Raw genomic sequence first — 21,801 nt, forward strand, 5'->3', positions numbered from 1 at the left:
TAGCATGAACTTCCACAATGCTGCCCTGGATTTGAAAGCCCTCCGAGATCATTTTTATGATGAAAGAGAAATGTTTGTCAGTGAGTCACTCGAAGAAGGAGTCGGTCTCTGTCAAGAATGGAATATAGAAGTTGATGTGCTGGGGGCAACCCACAACAGTCACCATGCTACTAGCACCGATGTACCATGCCCACATGCTTACCTTTGGAATTTTAAAATTTTATTTATTTAGAAATACAGCTTGTTGTAGGTCCTTCTGGCCCTTTGAGCTAGCAATTCCTGACAACCCTACTTTAACTCTAACCTAACCACAGGACAATTTTACAATGACCTATTAACCCACCCGGTACGTCTTTGGACCATGGGAGGAAACCAGAGTGCCGGGGAAAACCCAAGCACTCCAGGGAGAGAACGTACAGAGACTCTTTACAGAAGACACTGGAGTTGAACGCCAAGCTCTGACTCCCCGATTGTAAGTTAGTGTGCCACACAAGAAGGGTCATAGCAGAAGAGAAAAGGAGGAGATGTACAACAGGAACAGTCAGAGAGGGACCAGAGAGACACGAGTACTGGAGGTAACCAAGGAGGGAATCCAAAGCAGGTTTAATATCACCGGGTCATGTCATGAAATTTGTTGTCTTTGCGGCAACAGTACAATGCAATACATAATAACAGGAATATTATGAATTAGAGTGAGTAAGTGTGTATTAAATAATTAAACAAAATAAGTAATGCAAAGTGTTCATGGGTTCAAGTCCATTCAGAAATCTGATGGCAGAGGGGAAGAAGCTGTTCCTGAATCACTGAGTGTGTGCCTTCAGGCTTCTGTACCTCCTACCTGATGGTAACAGTGAGAAAAGGGGATGTCCTGGGTGATTGGGATCCTTTTTGAGACAACGCTCCTTGAAGATGTCCAGGATGCTACGGAGGCTAGTGCTCCATGTTGGAGATGACTGAGTTCACGACTTTCTGCAGCTTATTTCGATCCTGTGCAGTAGCCCCCTCATACCAGATGGTGATCTGTGACGTGTTTAACATTGCAGAAATGTTTTAATCCCTATTTCCAATTTAAACAGCAGGTCAACAGGTCATGTCCAATACATTCACCAGACTACACAGAAAGCAGCATAATTGTTATGGGGCGGTGGTGGGAGGGAATGCAGAGACTATGATACAAATGCTGGAAATGATGAGGACGCTACAACAGCAAACCAGGGTAATCAACACCCTCAGTCCCTGGTATTTATGGATCTCAGCAGCTAAAGGGCATTGAGCTGTAATCCTAGCTATTTCACTGCAGATCTCGACTGCTACTGCCTTTAGGGAGGAAGGGGTGGGGGGAAGGGACGATTCCCATTTCAATAATGGAAGAAATCGGCAGCAAATCGATTATTTGGACAAGTTGGAGATGGTGCACAAAGAGAGGGAAGGCATCCTCCTCTTTGGAACCCACACTGAGCAACAGGATGCCAGTGAAAAGTCCAATTTAAATTCCTGATACAGTCAAATAAGTCCCTTATTAAAACCAAAATGTGCTTTACAAACACCCACACTGGTCACCGCTACTTCTCCCTCCTCTGATTGGGCAGATACAAAACCCTAAAGACATGTACCACTGGCTCAAAGACATTTTCTATCCTGCTGTTAGCAGACTCCAAAAAGGAACTCTTATACACAGAAAGATAAATCTCTGCTCTTCCAGTCTATCTCCTCAAGGCCCTTGTACTCTTATTTGTCTGCCTACACTGCACTTTCTCCGTAACTGTAACACAATATTCTGCACTCAGTTTTTTTAACAATCATACTACCTCAGTGTATCTCCTCCCGACCTTTCTACCCAGATGAAAAGTCGTGGCCCTAAATGTCGACTGTCCATGTCCCTCTGCAGATGCTGCCTGACCTGCTGAGCTCCTCTGCCAATTTGGTTGTCCTTGAGATAGTTTTTGTGTCCTGGCCAGTATTTATCAATCATCGAGCATTACTAAGACATTGTACTTTACAAACAGGTCATTAAAGGTGCTGGAGAAATACAAGACCGTCTCTCTTCTACTGCTCAAATGTATTCCAAAGCAATGCGCATGAACAAACTGCCTGTACTTGACTCTGGCCAAGTACCTCATTCTCATTCAATAACCATACAGATATCAACAGGAGGGATAGGAACAAAGTGGATCTAGGAGGCTTCAGCTAATTTCTTTTCCTCACCATTAAGCAGGTTTTAAAACCCATGGCCAGTTCTGCTGATCCAGAGCAATCCACCCAGGAGAATCCTGGAAGTAACAAACTATGCAGAAGGTTCTTCATTTTATGTTTAACACGGTAAGGCTGGAAAAGATTGTCAGCAATACCTGTACAAAAAATGTAATTGAGAGCTTCTACCACCCAGTGGTTTGGATTCAGCTTCAGATTTATTTATCAGGTATACATCAAAACATATAGCGAAAAGGTTTGTTTGTGTTAACAGCCAACTCACATAGGGATGCTGGGGGCAGCCTGCAAGTATCCCAGTGCCAACATAGCATGCCCACAGCAGAACAGCACAGAACACAGCTAAACTGAACACAAGAAACAAATCAAGCCCTTTCCCTCCCACACGGACAGTCCTCCAACTCCAGTGTCAATTCCAACCTCCAGTCTCAATGTCCATCTCCAGTCTCAATGTCCTTCTCCAATCTCAATGTTCATCTCCAGTCTCAATGTTCATCTCCAGTCTCAATGTCCGTCTCCAGTCTCAATGTCCATCTCCAGTCTCAATGTCCATCTCCAATCTCAATGTCCATCTCCAGTCTCAATGTCCATCTCCAACCTCAATGTCAATCTCCAGTCTCAATGTTCGTCTCCAGTCTCAAAGTCCGTCTCCAGTCTCAATGTCCATCTCCAATCTCAATGTCCATCTCCAGTCTCAATGTCCATCTCCAATCTCAATGTCCATCTCCAGTCTCAATGTCCTTCTCCAGTCTCAATGTCCATCTCCAGTCTCAATGTCCATCTCCAGTCTCAATGTTCATCTCCAGTCTCAATGTCCTTCTCCAGTCTCAATGTCCATCTCCATTCTCAATGTCCATCTCCATTCTCAATGTCCTTCTCCAGTCTCAATGTCCATCTCCAGTCTCAATGTTCGTCTCCAGTCTCAATGTTCATCTCCAGTCTCAATGTCCATTTCCAGTCTCAGTTTCAGTGTCCAGCCTCCATTCTCAATGTCCATCTCCAGACTCAATGTCTAGCCTCCATTCTCAATGTCCAGCCTCCAGTTTCAATATCCAGCCCCAACCTCCAGTCTCCAGAGTCTCCAGCCTCTAGGCATCTGCCTTTGATGCCGGACTTCTCACTGACCTTCAGGGTTCAATCTTCGGTCTTGATCCCTAGACTAGCTGATGATGGGTGCACGAGCTGCAGCCTCAAACTCTGGGCGTGCCAACTTGCCAGCCCTCGTGCCTTCTGCTCACATTGACATCCGATCCCAGAACCCACTGACTTGGGACAGCCTGACATCTACAGATACAGTATCCTTCATCACCCATCCACGTCACTGGCCTTTGATGTTTGATTGTGTTAAACCATCTACTTTGATTAAGAGAAGGAACATCTCTATTTCTATAACATCCTTCATGCCTCTAAGAATCCAAAAACTGTTTACAGCTAATGAAATGTTAATTTTTGAACTCCAATAAAGGCCAATATGCAAATGTCAAACTCCCAGGAGTAATATTGATCAAATAAGATTTACTCCTAGTAACGTTGGATAATCGATATTTCCTAATCAGGTCACTAAAGTAATGTTTCTGGTCTTTGTCAGTACCGTGTCCTGGAATCTAGTACATGACTTTGGTTTCACAAGTCATCTGAAAGACAGTTCCACTGGGAGCGCATTCCTCTGTCAGTACTGGGGAAACTCTAGAGATCGCAGACGCTGGAATCTGGAGCAAAGAACTAACTTCTGGAGGAAAGAATGAAAGGGCTTGTGTGGCGATTCATCTCCAGCTGCTGCGTGACAGAGGACTCTCTGATCTACGGGCTGTTCCCAGGGACGCACTTGGAAACAGACATTGAGTGCTGCTGGCAGATCGTCAACTCGGAGAAAGACAGCCTTTGGTCAGCCTGAAACTCAGTGGTGTGCCAGCACATCGAGATGTCCGTAGAGAAATGCTGCCAGTCGGCACATTCCAGGCTACAGGAGTACATGCTGAGGGGCGCACTGAAGCTTGGTGCAGCACGGGGTGGGGGGGGGGGGAACCATTACCGTTACTAGACAGGGAGGGGCAAGGCTGGGTGAGGAATCCTCTCAACTACTGTAGTAGGGTACCACTCAAAGAACCACATCATTGGCAACAATTCTATTGATTGAAGAAATACAATAGATTACCACTTGATGCATTGTCTATGAACATAAGAATGATGGCAGAAGCTTGTAAACTCAGCCAGCTCCGTCATGGACAATAGCCTCCCCACTATCAAGGACTTCTACAACAAGGTGGCATCCATCACTAAGAACTAACACCACCCAGGACATGCATGCCTGCTTCCTATTACTACCATCAGAGAAGAGGTACAGAAGCCTGAAGACCCACACTAAACATTTTAGGAAAAGAATAGCTTCTTCCCCTCCACCATCAGATTTCTGAATTCACTAGGAAGCCAGGAATATTACCTCACTATTTTTGTTCTTGTTTTGCATGATTTATTAAATATTTTATACTATATGTTTTTATTGTAATTTATAGTGTATTTTATGTATTGCACTGCACTGGTGCTGCAAAACAATACATTTCACAAGGAGTCTCAGCCCAGAGAGTTGACTGTTTATTCATTTCCATAGATGCTGCCTGACCTGCTGGGTTCCTCCAGCACTTTGCGTGCGTCGCTCTGGATTTCCAGCATCTGCAGAATCTCTTGTGTTTGCATGTCACGGCTCCGCTCAGCGATAATAAATCGATTCTGATTCTTACTCTGAGTGTAAGAATGAAAAGGCATTGCATGGTTTATTCGTGGAATAAAGTTTGCTTTGACAAACTGTGTTTAAAAAATTCTGCTGAAGGAAATCAGCAGGTCAGGCAGCATCTCAAATAGGAAAAGGATGTTTGACTTTCAGACCAGTCCTGATCCCATACCATCTATAAATTTTCTAATGATACAGCCTTCGTTGGTAGAACCTCAGGTGGAGATGAGAGGGTGTACAGGAGCAAGATATACCAGCTATTTGAGTGGTGTCACAGCAACAACCTTGCACTTAATGTCAGTAAGATGAAAGAGCTGATTGTGGTGTTCAGGGAGGGTAAGAAGAGGGAACACGAACCTATCCTCACAGAGGGATCAGAAGTGGAGAGAGTGAGCAGCTTCAAGCTCCTGGGTGTCAAGATCTCTGAGGATCTAACCTGGCCCCAACCTATTGATGCAGCTATAAAGAAGGCAGGACAGCAGCTATATTTCATTCTAGCCCTTTCATTATAAACCTGAATCTGATTCTTATGTGAAACCCTGTCCTGAAATGTTGACCGGCCCTTTGCTTCTACTCACGGCGCCTGATGCGCTGTAAGACGGCAGCACGTTCCATCGCAGAACCTTCTATGGGGGCAACCAAAGGTGCTATTGACTTCTTTTAATGTATTTGTTACGATCACAAGACGCTGCTGGTTTTCAAGAGCTTCAAGTACTGCAGGTCTACCCCATAAGCGAGTTTCTCATTGGTGGAGAAATTGAAGAAACTTGGTTCAGATCGTGCGTCAGAGAGGCGACTAAGGAGCCAGTACAAGGGTGAGGAGCAGGTCTAACAGCGCATGATTGCCTTAGCCACTTTTCTTGTGATCGCAAGAACCTGTTGGACATTGTTCATGTGCAATGCTGCAAGTCTGATTCGCCGGTTTATTGGTGCACAGCAGGCGAGCTGCGTCTCTTCAGTTGCACCGAGAACCAGGCCTCAAGCCGCAGTGCGGCCTGATTACAGCTGCCCAGGTGAGAGGTGTGAGAGTCAAAGCCCCCCACCAGGGGGAAGCATGGCATGGCATCGAAGCTGGAGTCAGTGCTGCCCCCAGTGTTTGCTCAGCAGAAGACAAGCTATATTGTGTTTGATTGCAGACTGCTGCAACATTCATTGACTCAGGATCTTGCAATACAGTTTTTTGTGTAACTGTATCTTAGATGTGCTTGCTGTCTTTGATGTGCTACAGTATACAGTATGTGTCTTGTGCCGTGCATGACTGTTGGTATTGTGTTTAGCACCTTGGCCCTGGGGTAACGTAGTTTCATTTGGCTGTATTCATGTATGGTTGAATGACAAACTTGAACTTGAGTTCCTCCATCAAGTTGTTTTTTGACAGCTTGACAGCCCAGATTTTAAGGCTCAAGTATGAACTTGAAACCACAATCAACTCAGCCACAGCCAACACCACATTAAAGTAGGAGACACAATGCCAAAAGAACAATTTAACATTATCAGCGGACATTATCACTACCAGTATCTCAGTAAGTTTAATATCCAAATGCACTTTATTACACTACTGGATCTCTGACACCCTTCCTGCAATAAATCCCATTAATAGACATTTTCTGCAAACTTTACACAATTGCTGATACATATTTGTGCATCTGACTTTCTGGCTCATAATTTTTATCACTGACCTTCCATCTCAAGTCAGAAAAGCTTAGGTGACGATTAGTATAATTCTACAAACTCGGCACCAACACATTTTCATCCACTTCTGTTAAATTTTACAAAGCAGCCTGATCAATTTCCCAGTGAACTGGGTGAGTTTGAAGGCAGCATGAGAAACAAGGCTGGTGAGTTTAATGGAGCTCTGGAAACTGCTAATGGGACCCCATTTATATGGGTATTTTCTCTGTAGTTGCTGTATCAATTAATAGTGATGTGATGAAAACCGGGGGCTATTGGAAGCACCACATTCCATCAGGGGCAGGACCCATAGGTCCCACACCACCAGGTTCAGGTTATTACCTCATCACCATCAGTCCCCTGAACGAGCATGGATAACTTCACTTACATCAGCACTGAACTGCTCCACAACCCACTGGCTCACTCTCAAGGGCTCATGTTCTCAGCATTTATTATTATCTGTTTCTGTTTCGGATTTGCACAGTTTGTCTTCTTTTGCACTTTGACTGCTTGTCAGTCTTTGTTCAAAGATTCAAAGTACATTTATTATTAAAGTATGTATAAATTATACAGCCTTTAGACTTGTCTGCTTACAGGCAGCCACAAAGCAAGAAATCTGAAAGAATCAAGTAAAGACCAATGCCCAATGTGCAGAGAAAGAGAAAAAAGCACAAACCATGCCAGCAGGAGAAGTGAGCGACGACATTCTGAACCAAATTGGCTCCTTAGATCCGAATGCCAGAGCAGCTCAGAGTAGGCCCAAAGCCTTAGTCTCCGTTCATCGCATTAGCGGGGCAAATCGCCACAAAGTTTGCAAACACAAAGCACAGCAGCCAGGATAGTCTCACAGCCTCAGTGCCACGGAGGGAGGAGTGAACATCGCGGGACAGCAAGCAAAATCGGCCAGATCCTCACCTCCAGCCCTGACACCCTGCCTCGACCCTCCTCTCAGAATTGCTCACTCCAACCCCGTCTCGAGGACGTTACGCTTCAATTTTGCAACGCACCAGCACAGCCCACCCCTCCAATCAGCTTCGCCTTCGATCACCTCTTCATCGTTTGTGGTGATAGCTTACCACAATTTACTTCAGATAAAGTGTTATTAATGTGGTGAACTATGTGCCTGTCGGGACACGCCCCTGCTGACTGCTCCTGTGGCTCCTCCCACAGGCCCCTGTATAAAGGAGATCTGCGGCCTGACGCTCAGCCTCAGTCTCCAAGACATTGTATGATAGACACTCACTCCTGGTTCCTTCTTCCAGTCAATAAAAGCCGATATCTCGCCTTACGTCTCAGTGTGAGTTATTGATGGTGCATCAATTAATGATGTCTTCAGTTGAATTTCTTGCCTTTCAAACTACCAGTAGGCTGTCCCCTGCCTTCAGTGACACCATCTAAAACCGGAAGTTTAAGATACAGTTTTTTCATCTATTCTATTGTGTTTCCTTGTTCTACTGTGAATGTCTGCAAGAAATGAATCTCAGGGTAGTAAACGGTGACATGTGCATACTTAGATAATAAATTTACTTTGAACTTTGAAAATTACTGTGAAATTTAAGGTTTGAAAGATATGATGATCTCAAAGTTCAAAAGGAAATTTATTATCAAAGTACATTTATGTCACCATATACAAGCCTGGGATTTGTTTTCTTGCGGGCATACTCAGTAAGTCTAAGAAGCAGAATAGAATCAATGAAAACTACACCCAGTAGGGTGGAGAATCAACCAGTGTGCAAAAGACAATGAACCCTCCAAATATAACAGAGAGAAGAAATAATAATAAATAAATAAGCAATAAATACAGAGTACATGAGTCCTTGAAGGTGAGTCCATAGGTTGTGCAAACAGTTCAGTGATTAGGCAAGTGAAGTTGAATGGAGTTATCCACTGGTTCAAGAACCTGATGGTTGAGGGGTAGTAACTGTTCCTGAACCTGATGGTGTGAGTCCTTAGGCTCCTGTACCTCCTTCCTGACGGCAGCATTGAGAAGAGAGCCTGGCCTGGGTGGTGGGGGTGCTGCTCTCCTGCGACAGCATTCCATGTAGATGTGCTCAATGGTGGGAGGGCTTTCCCCGTGAGGGACTGGGCCTTATCCACTACTTTTTACAGGATCATCCGTTCAAGGGCATTGGTGTTTCCATACCAGGCTGTGATGCAACCAGTCAATATACTCTCCATCATCTGTCTATAGGAGTTTGGGAAGGGCGGTGAGTTAAAGTCAAAGCAAGATCCATTAAAAAAGGGGCAGGGGTCTGAATAAGCAACACCCATGACCCAAGGGTCTTGGCCCAAAACGCCGACTGTACTTTTTTCCTAGATGCTGCCTGGCCTGCTGAGTTCCTCCAGCATTTTGTGTGTGTTGCTCAGATATCCAGCATCTGCAGATTTTCTTTTGTTTGTGTAAAGATTCTGATAGATTGAAAGAGGAAATAAAACGACAAAGAACCCTTCACCTTCCTATCAGATGTTCCAATGTACTCTGCAGCCTGGAGTGTGACAGTTATAGAATGCAAAATACAAAATAACCAAGGCCTGAAAATACTAGGTGAATGGTATCGGATCGATTGCGAGAATATGGCAAGTGTATATGCAGCCTATTGATCACACAATGAATCGGCTCCCCCACTGTAAGTTGCCCAGTACGTATTGTTATTAATATGACTCCAAAAAAATGTTTAATTCCACTGCTCCGTTCTCGTTCTTGCTCAATGTATACCTAACACCAGTGAGAAGATGCAACTTACTTTAAAATCTCTTTTTAGCATCAAATGGAATGATACTTTGCAGTTTAAATTGTTCTATTTGTGGGCCAGAGTTGACTGCAACTTGGTTATTCATTATCACGTTCATCAAAAGACATTTGCTCAGTTACTGTACTTCTAAGTAACATATTTAGTTTATCTTATTTAACGCAGAGTTTTTTTATATGTCTTGTACTCTACTGCTGACACAAAATAACAAGTCTCACAAAACATGTCAGTGTTAAAGGACAATTAGTGTGCAAAACTCAAGGAATACTTCAGAAATGCAATGCTATATTCCAGCTATCTAAAGGAAATGGAAGAGTGGCTTAAATCAACCAGAGGTCAACAACTGTTCTGTCACTGGCATTAAGGGCAGCAATGAAGATCCTCCATCTCTGTCTGTCTCCATTGCTGTTTCTGTAACAATGTTTTCAACCAGTCAGGGTTGTTAGCCCTGAGATGAATCCCTGAATCTGGAGAGTTGGTGGACCACTCTTAGTCTGGCCTCTACCCTTTGACCTGTTTGTCATGGGTGACCCTACCAAGAGTCAAAGCACGAAGCCCTGACTCCAGCCAACACAGCTCTCCGGGTCATTGAGGCAGGCAAGCCTTCAAACCCAATGACAAGCTTGTGGTCCTCTTGGAGGAGAGCTCTACAACTTTGAATCACAGAACTTTTGACTAACTCTTTCATTAGTGGTTTGCATTGTTGAGCATCATAATTGTTCTGATACAGTAGAAACATAAATCTTCCCCTCCGCCATCACATTTCTGAAAAGACAATGAAGCCTGGTACATTGGTTCTCCTTCATTATTTTGTCAACCTCCTTCTGCACTACTTAGTTGATTTAAATTGCTCCGTACAGTTAATTGCGACACATCAGGACCAGTTCAGTTTGGCCCAAATAAGCAGCTGCCTCAATTAGTTGAGGTTTCATGGAAATAGTTATAAAAGTATAAAAAAGACAAATGACCATTTAACTGAGTAACAGTTTATGTATTTAAATGAAATACGGAACAAAGTAGAACTCTACCAACACTTCTGCAGTAGTATAAAACTGCGTATTAGCTCCTCATAGTTATTGATTGGGGAATTCATTCAGTGTACACTGCCATGTTCTTTTGATTGACTGTAAATGAACAAAATCAGCCCTGACCCCTAGTGCAGATGATGGACTGCTTTCATACAATGCTCTTGATAATTGCATCCTCCAAATCTCCTTTCTCATTGGAACATTCAAGATGATTGTTGTTAACTTCAAATTCCTAACCTGTTGAAGTAGTGAAATCATTTCGTTGCCACTCCTGGCCATTTCTGGTATCTCCAACCTTGAAAGTTTGAAATCATGGTGAACGAAACCATTCTAAACTGTCTGACTGCTTATTTCTTGCCAACTATCAGTGACAAAAAACACTGCTTTTTGAACATGAACACACACAACTGATGCTATTTAAAAACTGTTTGGTGTAGTGTCTAACGCCACACAAGTGCTTGGGACTGATGCTACTTAGAAACTGTTCGGCATCAGTTTCCTGTGCTAACTACACAGCATAGTGTCCCAAATAAACGACGGGAATCCCACCTATTATTTTGATTAGTTTTTGTTCTTTAAGAGTTGTACCAAATATGTTTCTGCCCTTATTAATCAACAGCCCAATTAACCAGAATCCTTGTTGTAATTAATAGCTATTTTATTGTGTATTGCACTGTCCTGCTGCTGCAAAATAACACATTTCAGAACATATGCCAGTGAGATTAAACCTGAATCAGAAATACTTCTCCCATAGGAATAGAGCAAAGGGACGTCACAACATGTTATTTCAAATAAGGGAATGGACCAATACCTGCTGATAAAAAAAAGTGAAATAAAGGAATGAGATATGTATTGAACACTTCAAAGAACAAATGGATTCCAGTCCTGCTGAAATAATTATCAACTGAGGAATGCAATCAGTCAGAATTGGTTATGTCAGATCCATATTCATGAGATTTAACTTGATAGCCTTTGGGCAATATTGCTGAGTTCAACCAAGGATAAATCATTTCTCTCCAGAGAGATGAAAATGCAAGAGGAATAGAAGTCCAGCCCCTTTGTAAAGTAATATGAGGCCTGGGGAGAGGTAAAATTGGAGCTACACAGTCTGTTGTATCACTTGCTTGAGAGCCGCCTCAGCTCGAGTTGAAGCCTGTGCGTTAAATTCTACTCCACACTGGCTCCTGCGGAGCACCATGTTGTTGGAGGGGCTACACCAGAGGAGGCAATAAACCCTCCCCAAGCACTGATAGAACATGAGAGGAATGTATGGAGTTGTGTCCAATGCCCCCCTTCCCCAGCTGACAACTTTCCCTGGAAGCAACACACACAATGCTGGAGGAACTCAGCAGGCCAGGGAAATCAGCGTTGATGAAAAAGAGCAAACAGTCAATGTTTCGGGCCGAGACCCTTCATCAGGACTGGAAAGAAAGGGGAGAAGGCAGAGTAAGAAGGTGGGGGAGGGGAGGAAGAAGTACAAGGTGGCAGGTGATAGGTGGAGCCAGGAGAAGGGGAGGGGTGATGTAAAGAGCTGGAGAGCTGATTGGTGAAAGAGATAAAGAACTGGAGAAGGGGGAATCTGATAGGAGAGGACAGAAGACCACTGAGAAAGGGAAGGGGGAGGATCATCAGAGGGAGGTGATGGTGCCAGAGGTAAGGAGATAAAGTGAGGGAAGGAAACAGGATTGGCAAATGATGAAGGGGGAGGCATTACCGGAAGTTCAAGAAATCGATGTTCATGCCATCAGGTTGGAGGCTACCCAGATGGAATATAAGATGTTGCTCCTCGAACCTGAGAGTGGCTTCATCATGAAAGAAGCAACCCTGTACTTTAGTTGGTATCAGCCTATATGCTGTTCACTTATTTTCTCTATTAATTTGTGCTTTTTGTTAGAGTCTCATCCAGTAAGGAAACAGGCGCTTTCCCTTTCTGGGTCCACATCAACTAGCGAGCACCCATTCACGCTATTCCCCAAATGAATTCTCTTCTGAAGACACAGGAGACTGCAGATGCTGGAACCTGGGGCACAGAAGTACACGCTGCTGGAGGAACCCTGTGGGTCGGTCAGGCAGCATCCGTGGAGAGAAATGGGCCATAAAAGTTTCGGGTCGAGTTCCTCCTGCTGCTCTTTCTCTACGTACCTAAGTTCACTGTTATCTCCCCACATTCCCATCAACACTGACCTCCCCCTCACCAACTGTTCCCCATCACCTACACACTAAGGGCATTTGCCATTAACCTACCAACGCGCACGAATTTGGGATGAGGAAGGAAACCGGAGAGTCTGAGGAGATCATGCAAACTCCACATAGACAGTACCAATCAGCAACCTGGTCACTGGTGGTGTGAGCTAGCAGCACTACACCACTGTCACTGTCCTCCCCTTCTAGTTTGATTTAGTTTTGAATTCCCGGAGTTTGCAGCTTTCAAAGTCAGAATTTTCTCTCTGGCTCATCGAACTACCCACGCTCTGAAGTAACAACCAGAGCATGGACTTCTGGGCCAGCATGGTGGCACAGCAGTTATCATAATACTTTTACAGCACCAGTGACCCGGGTTCAATTCCCGCCTCTGTCTATAAAGCGTTTGTACTCTTGCCCTGTGTCTGCGTGGGTTTCCTCCCAGTGCTCCGGTTTCAGTCCCTTTCTCTGTCTGTAAGGAGTTTGTACGTTCACCCTGTGTCTGCCTGGGTTTCCTCTGAGTGCTCCGGTTTCAGTTCCTTTCTCTGTCTGTAAGGAGTTTGTACGTTCACCCTGTGACCACCTGGGTTTCCTCCGAGTGGTCCAGTTTCCTCCCACATTCCAGAGATGGTTAATTGATCACATGGGTGTAATTGGGTGGTGGGGGCTCAGTAGATCTGTTTTTGTGCTGTATCTCTAAATTAAATTACTGTAATAAATGTCCAAACAGACACTTATCTGAGCTTTGCCTTTGAAACTCCACCACTGGACTCTAGTGAATAGCATGAATTCCTGCAATTCCCCAGCACTTCTCCCTTGGCCTGCAATCCTGCAGTATAGAGCCACGGACTTGGACAGCACAGAAACAAGTTCTTTGGTCTAGTTCACCAGGGATTCAGAGGTGGAGAGGGTCAGCAACTTTAAATTCCTCGGTACTATCATTTCAGAGAGCTTGTCCTGGGTCCAGATTGTAACCGCCATTACAAAGAAAACACAGCAGCACCTCTACTTTCTTAGAAGTTTGTGAAGATTCGGCATGTCATCAAAAACTTCGACAAGCTTCTGTGGAAGTACGGCGAAGGATAAACTGACTGGTTGCATCACAGCCTGGAATGGAAATAGCGAAGGCAGAAGCTGGTGAATCTGTGGAATTCATTGCCAAGTCATTGGGTATATTTAAAGTGGAGGCTGAAAAATGGTTGGCACAACATCTTGGGTTGAAGGTCCTGTCCTGTACTATTGTATGTTCCATCACCACTCATTCAATTTCTTTAGCCAGAGGGTGACGAATCTGTGGAATTCATTGCCATGATGGCGGTGGAGGCCAAGTTATTGGGAGGTTGACAGTCTCCTGATTAGTAAGGCTACTAGAAGAAGGCAGGTTGAGAAGGATAATAAATCAGCCATGATAGAACGATGGAAAAGACCCGATGGGACGAATGGCTTATGTTCTAAGGTTGGCATACCTTATTAACGAGCTGTTGAAATGGAGAGCACTTGGTACCCACATGGCCAATGTGACTCATTCTCTCTCTAAAGGAGTGTATTGTTTCTTACTCAACATCAGTACTGAAATAACAGCACCACCAGTCCTGTAACACTTGCTCAACACTGCGCTGGAGTGTTCAGCTATTTTCCCTGGGCTGGAACCTATAGCTTAATGACGAAGAAGAGGTGAAAATGTTCCAGCGAGCCACAGCTGCTGGATTTGTCCCACCACTGATAACTCCCAGGAGATTTGCCTCCTCGAACTTTTCTATTGCTTCCAGATCCCTCGCAAGTCAGTTAATTTAGTAGTGATTTAAGATTCCTTCTCTTTTAGTGTGTATTTAATTGCAAACACTTAAGTCATGGTGGACTTGCGAATCCAATAATCAGCGTCTCACAGTGTCTGCTCTCAAGTCAGTAACAGCTTTTTAAAAACGAAGCAGGGCAAAAAAGGACAAAAAACCAGTGAGAAATCTGCCAGCACCTGTCTTTCCAATCGCAGACGATTCCGAAAAATTCCCTACTGTCAGGTTTAATAGTCTTGTTTAGTTCAAAGCATCTCATGAGAGATGGTCCTGCCCAGGACCCCCGAAATGTAGATTGCCCACAACTCTCTCATCATCTGTCCCCACCCCCAGTGAATGAGGTTTGTTCATGTTGAACTAAAAACAAAACAAGATTCAAACATCTGCTACATATTCCAATTTAAATGAATTTGATCTAATTGAATTTAAAGTAATCTGGCTTCTCTGTAATCTGATCCCTTTGCAACACAGCCTTCACATTCACTCTGTCATCCCTCAGTCTTATTTCTGTTCTGCTCTTTGCTGTTTTCACAATTCCCTAGACCTTTTTTTGGAAAAAAAATTGAGTCATGTTTTCTTTTCCAGAGTTCCCTCTTCAAGGATCAAGGATCAGATGTATTCACCATATAGATGCTGAGGCCACATTATTAGGTACAAGAATGGAACCTGGTGTGGTCTTCTGGGGCTGTAGCCCATCCATGTCAAGGTTCAATATGCTATTCATTCAGAGATGCTCATACTGCTCATCACTGTCATAACATGTGGTTATTTTAGTTACAGTCACCTTCCTGTCAGCTTGAACCAATCTGGCCAATCTCCTCTGACCTCTCTCACTAACAAAGCATTTTCACCCACAGAACCTCTACTCATTGGATGTATTGTGCCTCTCACACCATTCTCTATAAACTCTTTAGACTGTTGTGCGTGAAAATCCCAGGAAATCAGCCGTTTTTGAGATACTCAAACCACCCCATCTGGCGCCACCAATCATTCCACTGTCAAAGTCGCTTATATCAAATTTCTTCCCCACTCTGATGTTTGGTCTGAGCAACAACTGAACCCCTTGGCCATGTCTGCATGCTTTTATGCATGGAGTTGCTGCCACATGATTGGCTGATGAGATATTTGCATTAATGAGCAGGGGTACAGGTGTAGCTAATAAAGTGGCCAGTGAGTGCACATTCACAAGTATTAGGGACTTGCTGTGGTGCGTTGATCGGGGCAAGACATGCAACAAAAAATTCAATAATAAGATGTACATATATTAAAATAAAGTTAAAGGTCAAAGTATAGATATGAATAAGGACATATAGGGGAGAAAATATCAGCCTTACCTGTGCAAAGAAGCTATCAGAAACACCACACAAACACAAGATGCTGAACTGATACTCTCCAACAGGAATAATTCCCAGCTGGAAGATGGGTGGATCACTGGGGCTTCCATCATCGTACTCACAATAAGGACTTTAAAATCAAGGTGTTGCTCAACCAGCAACCAGCCCCACCCTTCAATGATGGGAGATTGGAATCTCATAGACTGTACATTGGGAGGAAACTTACACTAGCAGTGATGTGGTCTCCACCAGACTTTCTGGTGCACATAGACCACTGAATGGTGGGAGGGAGATCTCAGGACGTAACAGAGTCACTGGATCAGTCTGACTCTCAGGGAATGAGAATGTATAGAAATCTCCAAAAATTAGCAACTTCTGAAATTAGCTCTATCCTTGTTAATGTCAGATTAAAATCAGGTTCTGATAAACCAGCAAGTTTTTTTGTAAAGCAACCTGCTTACAAAAGAAAATTTTGAACTTTGAAGGCTATTTTTTTCAGAGATACAGCACAGTAACAGGCCCTTTCACCCAACAAGCCAACCTCACCCAGTAATACCCATGTCACCAATTAACCTACTAACCCATATGTCTTTGGAATGTGGGAGCACCCAGAGGAAACCCACACGGTCACAGGGAGAACATACAAACTCCTTGTAGACAGTGACAGGAATTGTACCCTGGTCACTGGCGCTATAAAGGGTTGACTAACCACTACACTACCACTCCGCCCTGTACAGAGATCAAACCCATGACCTTGGCGTTACTTTAACCAGCTGAGCTAACCAGGTCCATTTCTGGCGTGGGGTTGGGAGACAAATATTCCACTCTCCACCATCCCACAGCTGTTGCTCTGTGCTGAATGACTTCTGCAACGTCACTCTCTGTGATCCGGGACCTGTTTGCAATATAAATACCTCTTTAATCACATTCATACCTCAAAGAGGACCACAACCTTGTCATTGGGTTTGGAGGCTTGCATGCCTCAAAGACCCAGAGGGCAATGTAGGCTGGAGTCAGGGTTTTACTCCCTGGCTCTTGGTAGGGTCACCCATGCCAAACAGGTCAAAGGGCAGAGACCAGACTAAGAGTCCTCCAGGTTCAGGGGTTCTACTCAGGGCTAACAACCCTGACTAGTAAAACAGAATTGTTATGGAAACAGCAATGAAGAACAGCAACACAACATCCGAGGTGGCGGTATTCCTGAGTCTCCACCTGGGGCTTGCATGACAGGAAGCCCTGAACACTACCAGAGTTAGAGGTCCTTCATTGCAACCCTCGATGCCAGCAGCATAATGGGTAGTAATTAAGCACATTCATTGGAAACCAAATTTAGTGTTCAGCCAACCTCTTGCTAACTATGGTACATTGGTTCAGTTGCAGTAAACACATAGAGATTGCTACACCTCCCCTCTACTGCACTGCGCATGTTACACAGTGCATCCTTACACAAGAAACTCGAGAATCAATCGGACAGTTTATGGAACTAAGGTGAACTAAAGCAAACTATCAACACCACATGAGATCTTAATGTCATCTCGTCTTGGACATGGATAAGCTTCAAAACAATTCGATTATAAAAGCAACATCCAACTCTTGCAGCATATATTCCCTCAAGTCATAGAGCACTACAGCACAGAAACAAGCTGTTCAGCCCATCTAGTTCAGACTGAGCTATTATCCTGCTGAATTGGGCTGAAGAGCCTGTTTTCCAGGCTTCATAGCTGTATGACTGTAAATTTCTATGAACCTACAACCTTCTGATTCAAAGGCAAGAGTGCTAGCCACAGAGCCTTTCTCTGTCATTAACCCTACACTTTTCCCCCTCAAATATCTATCTGGGAAAATATTAATGAACATGGAAGCCGACACACACAGATGAAGGATAATTTTGCTTTAAACCAAATTGTACAAACCCATCTAACGTCACTGTGATGGGATCTAGAGACGTTTCTAGTGCACTATGATTATACTTTTGCCTCCAGCTGTAATAAATCATATCACATCATTCAGTAAACCTAGTAATGTGACCCATTATGTTTTGTGCCATTGTTGGCAAATATCCAATTAGTTTGATCCATCCAACTCCACTACATAGGAAACTCAGCCACCAATGGAGGAGAGCGGTGCGGCTTCCAGCACCAAGAATTACATCATCCCTTGAACTGATGAAATCTGCAAAGTGCTTTGGGAAGGGAAGATAGGCAAAGTTGCTGCAGCCATTGATTCCAGGGCAAGCAGACAGCTGGACATCTGAGACAAAGTTTCAGTATTTCCTTTCTATATAACAGAGAGGAAAATGTCAAAGGCATTTTACAGCTCTGGTGGCACAGATAGATACCGGGGAATTTTCGGAGGCATCTCAATATGTTCACGAATGAGAGGGAAATGGAAGGATATGTTCAGGCAGAAAGGATTAGAGTAGTTGGTCACTTGATTACTAATTTAATTAGTTCAGCGCAACATTGTGGAGTGAAGGGCCTGTTCCTGTGTTGTACTGTTCTATGTTCATTGAAGTGATGCCCCTGATCAAATGCATGGCCAAAGCGGAATGTCGTAAAGGATGTCTTAATGAGGAAAGGGAGATTGAGGGAAATGGGTTTGGAAGAGGTTTTGGGGTGAAGGTTAACTTGGGGTCAGGGCAGTTGAAGGTACAGCAAAAGGTGGATTTGACAGATACTTCAGAGATCTGAAGGTGTGCAGAAGCTACAATGGGTTATAACGCTAATCATTAAGGCTGGACAGAAAGTAGAATTTGACACAGTGAGAAAGCTTTCAAATCAAAAATCAACCAACAAGCAGAGCACCAGGTGAATAGAATGGTACAAATGTATAACACGGGTAGCAGAGTTTCAGACAATCCTGTTTTCAAAGAGTAGAACCAGGGAGATCAGTGTACAAAATATATCAAGAATGGAAGTAACAGAGAGTCATAGCGTCATGGTATAAGACATTGGTGAAGCCTAAGTTGGAGTATTGTGTGCAGTTCTGGTCGCCTCTCTACAGGAAAGATTGAAAGGGTGCAGAGAATATTTTACAAGGGTGTATTCACGACTCCAGGACCTGAGCTATAGGGGAATGTCGAAGAGGTTCCAAAGAGTGGGGGATAATGAGGGGAGATGTGATAGAGGTATGCAAAGTTATGAAGGGTACACACAGGGTTAATGGTTGGGTGAGGCTAGAACCAGAAATGTGTTAAGGATAAAAGGTGAAATGTTTAAGGGGAAACTTCTCAACTCAGAGGGCGGTGAGAGTGTGGAATAAGCTGCCAGAGAAAGTGATGAATGCTGGTTTGATTTCAATATTTAAGAGAAATTTGGATCGGCAAATGAATGGGAGGGATATTGAAGGCTATGGTCCGGGTGCGGCACAATGGGACTGGACAGATTACTGGTTTGGCATGGACTGGGCGAGACAATTTCTGTGCTGTGTATAGGGGATAAGGGTTTCTGCAGGAAGTGAACAGCATCAAAGTCAGAAGATGTTACAAAGATACCTTCATGTGCTCTTCAAGTTGCCCTGAAGACTAAGTTCCAGGTTCAACTCTGTTCAGGCACGGCACCAGGGACGCAAGCAGTCTGAGTTTGTGCGAGCAACGGGAAAACGCATCTCCCATCTTCCTGATGTTTATTTGCCGGCCAACTTGTGGGCGTTGAAGGGGTCAAATGAGGTCGTGGACGGTGCAAACGTGTTTGGATAATATTACCAAAAGCAGTGCCGAGACGAGAAATAATTGGGATGAGTTTCAAGAACATCAGAGCTAACAGTGTTCCAGTGACCTCCCAACTCTCACAAGATACAGAGAGAGGAACGGAGCTCTGGTCACATCCATTTGCAGTTGTTGGAGGCACATGGTGGACTATGTTACAGGCCGCCAAAAATCTGTCGGGATGAAGCGGGGCTGACCTCCCTGACTGCCTTTGACAGTCCTGGTCAGAGCTAGAAAACCTGATTCAAACATCAGGAACCTTGCGCGAGAGACCAGAATAGGCTGAAGAGATTTGGGGGTGGGGGGGGGGGGAGTGTTGGAAATGCAGCTGCAAACAGACGGTCAGACGTTGTTGAGCTGATCTGGCTGAGAAGACCAAATCCGTGAGCATGGAGAGCGGGAAGGGAAACACCGGCGTAGAGCTAAAAAGAACAGACGTGGCTCCTTCTTGCTCTCAAAAGACCCCGACCGCTGAAACGAGCATTACACCCTCCCCCCAGCTTCACCTCAGTCAAAATCCCTGTCAGGGGCTTTAACTGAAAGAACGATCACGCGAGCAGGAATTAATCGGCTGAACCATATCCTGAGAAATACAGCCTAAGCGAGGCATACAAGTGCCTGGAAGAAGGTTTAATCAATCCTTCTATCGCCTGAGTAAATACCGTGATCTTGCCGACTGCTTTCCTTTCCAAATATTTTCCCGAAAGCGTTAACTTTTTACTGCTTCATTCAGAAAGGTGGGAAACGGATCTAGTTTTAAACCTGCCTGCGATCAGACCAACTCGATCATTCAAACTTTCAGGAGGAAATGTGGGAGCTGATGGAGCCAACCTCTCCCTGAAACATGGCCATCCAGTGGAAAACCATTCTCCCTGTACAGCCATGCCTCACGAACTCCTTCATCCGCTTCTCAGTCACTCACTCCCTCACTCTCGTGTCCGTCCAACTTCCTCTCTCCCACACCCTCAGCCTCTCTCCTCCCCCATCGTCTCTCCCTTCATCATCAACCTTCCCTCACTGACACACCCTCGTTTCCCGCCACTTCGCCCAGCAACTCTCCATCAAAGACCTTCGCTTTCCTTCCAAACTCGATCACCCTCCACTCCTTCAGCATCCCCTCACTCGCCTCTTCTCCCTCTTTCCCTTCCATTATCCTCCCTCCAACTGTCTCCAGAACTTTTCCCTCTATCATGTTCTCCCCATATTTCTCCCTCCTTCCCTCCACTCCTACTTTCCTCTTTCCTCTCCTTTTCCTTTCTCTCCCTCTCTTCCCCCTCACCCTCTCCTCTCCTATCACCCTTCCCTCTCTCCCCCATTTTTCCCTCTTTCCCTCCATTCTTTCAGCTACCCTCCTTTCTCACCCCTCTCTATAGCCCTCCATCTCCCTCCTTCCTTCCACTCTTTCGCCTACCCCTCTTTCTCTCCCCTCTCTATGGCCCTCCATCACCCTCCCTCCCCAGTCTACCTCATTGCCTCCAGTAGCCTCCCTCACCTGGGTCGTGGAAAGGCACCAGCGCGAAGTTGGACACGGGGGTGCCGGGTCTGCCCAAGGTGCTCTCCAGGATTTTCGCCGCCCCCTCCATGACCTGCAGCAGGTCATCGTACATGGAGCCGGTCACATCGAAGACGAAGGCGAGGGTGGAGGCTGCCTGCCAGCGGGAGCTGGGCTCGGCCGCCAGCCGCGGGAGCGAGCACACGGTCAACAGCCAGAGACTGAGAGCCATGAGCGGACACTACTCCCGGCTCATCGCAGCCTCTCCGGAGCCCTGTCAGTGCGATCCAAAACTTCCCAACTCCGCCGTTCTCTTCCCCGGGTCCTAGTGCCCGCCGGGTGAGTGGGAGGAATAGATGAATGAGAGGCCAAGGAGGGGGCTTAAACTGGTTTGAAACCGGAGACAAAAGGCACACGGAAGCCAAAGGGGTGGGAATGGGAATAAAGGAAAACCGCGGGAATGTTAGGAAGCCGCGGGGGGGGGGGGGTGGAAACGAGGGGATGGCAGATTATTGGGGCGTGCTTGCAATCGGGAATAGAACTGGATAGGTGGTTCTTTTAAGGTCACATTATCAGCGAATGGGACAAAACTGAAGCAGGGATAAGATTTAAGCCATTCTGCCCCTCTACGGCTGATCTAAACCTCAATTTGCTCCACATCATTTTATTCCTGCAAATATTCTTGGAACCTTTGCCTTTAACAATCCCTAACGAGATCACGTTCCAGGGTTCGACCACCTAACTGTGCCTTTCCCCGCTCCGTTCCTCAAGCTTTTAATATGAAGTGGACGGACTCATGTCAGTAGGCGCAGTTCAAACACAAACACAGAACAAAGAGAAACAAGCAGACCTCGTTCAGGAGAAACCTGCACTGACATCCATTCTCTGACATGCCGAGTTCCTCCAGCAG

The 21,801-nt window shown here is 45.0% G+C and overlaps 1 protein-coding gene across 1 annotated transcript in view; it reads right to left on the reverse strand.

The window, feature by feature from the left end:
* Positions 1 to 21,155, reverse strand: part of LOC132407358 (hemicentin-1-like) — a 460,355-nt gene extending 439,200 nt beyond the window's left edge. Inside the window, exon 1 of the mRNA XM_059993728.1 lies at positions 20,892 to 21,155. Within this exon, the coding sequence (XP_059849711.1) occupies positions 20,892 to 21,123 (232 nt within the window). The 5' untranslated portion in view covers positions 21,124 to 21,155. The remainder of the gene's footprint in view (positions 1 to 20,891) is intronic.
* Positions 21,156 to 21,801: the final 646 nt, after the last annotated feature.

Source organism: Hypanus sabinus, chromosome 18 (assembly GCF_030144855.1).
Source record: "Hypanus sabinus isolate sHypSab1 chromosome 18, sHypSab1.hap1, whole genome shotgun sequence".
In the NCBI taxonomy this organism is placed as follows: domain Eukaryota; kingdom Metazoa; phylum Chordata; class Chondrichthyes; order Myliobatiformes; family Dasyatidae; genus Hypanus; species Hypanus sabinus.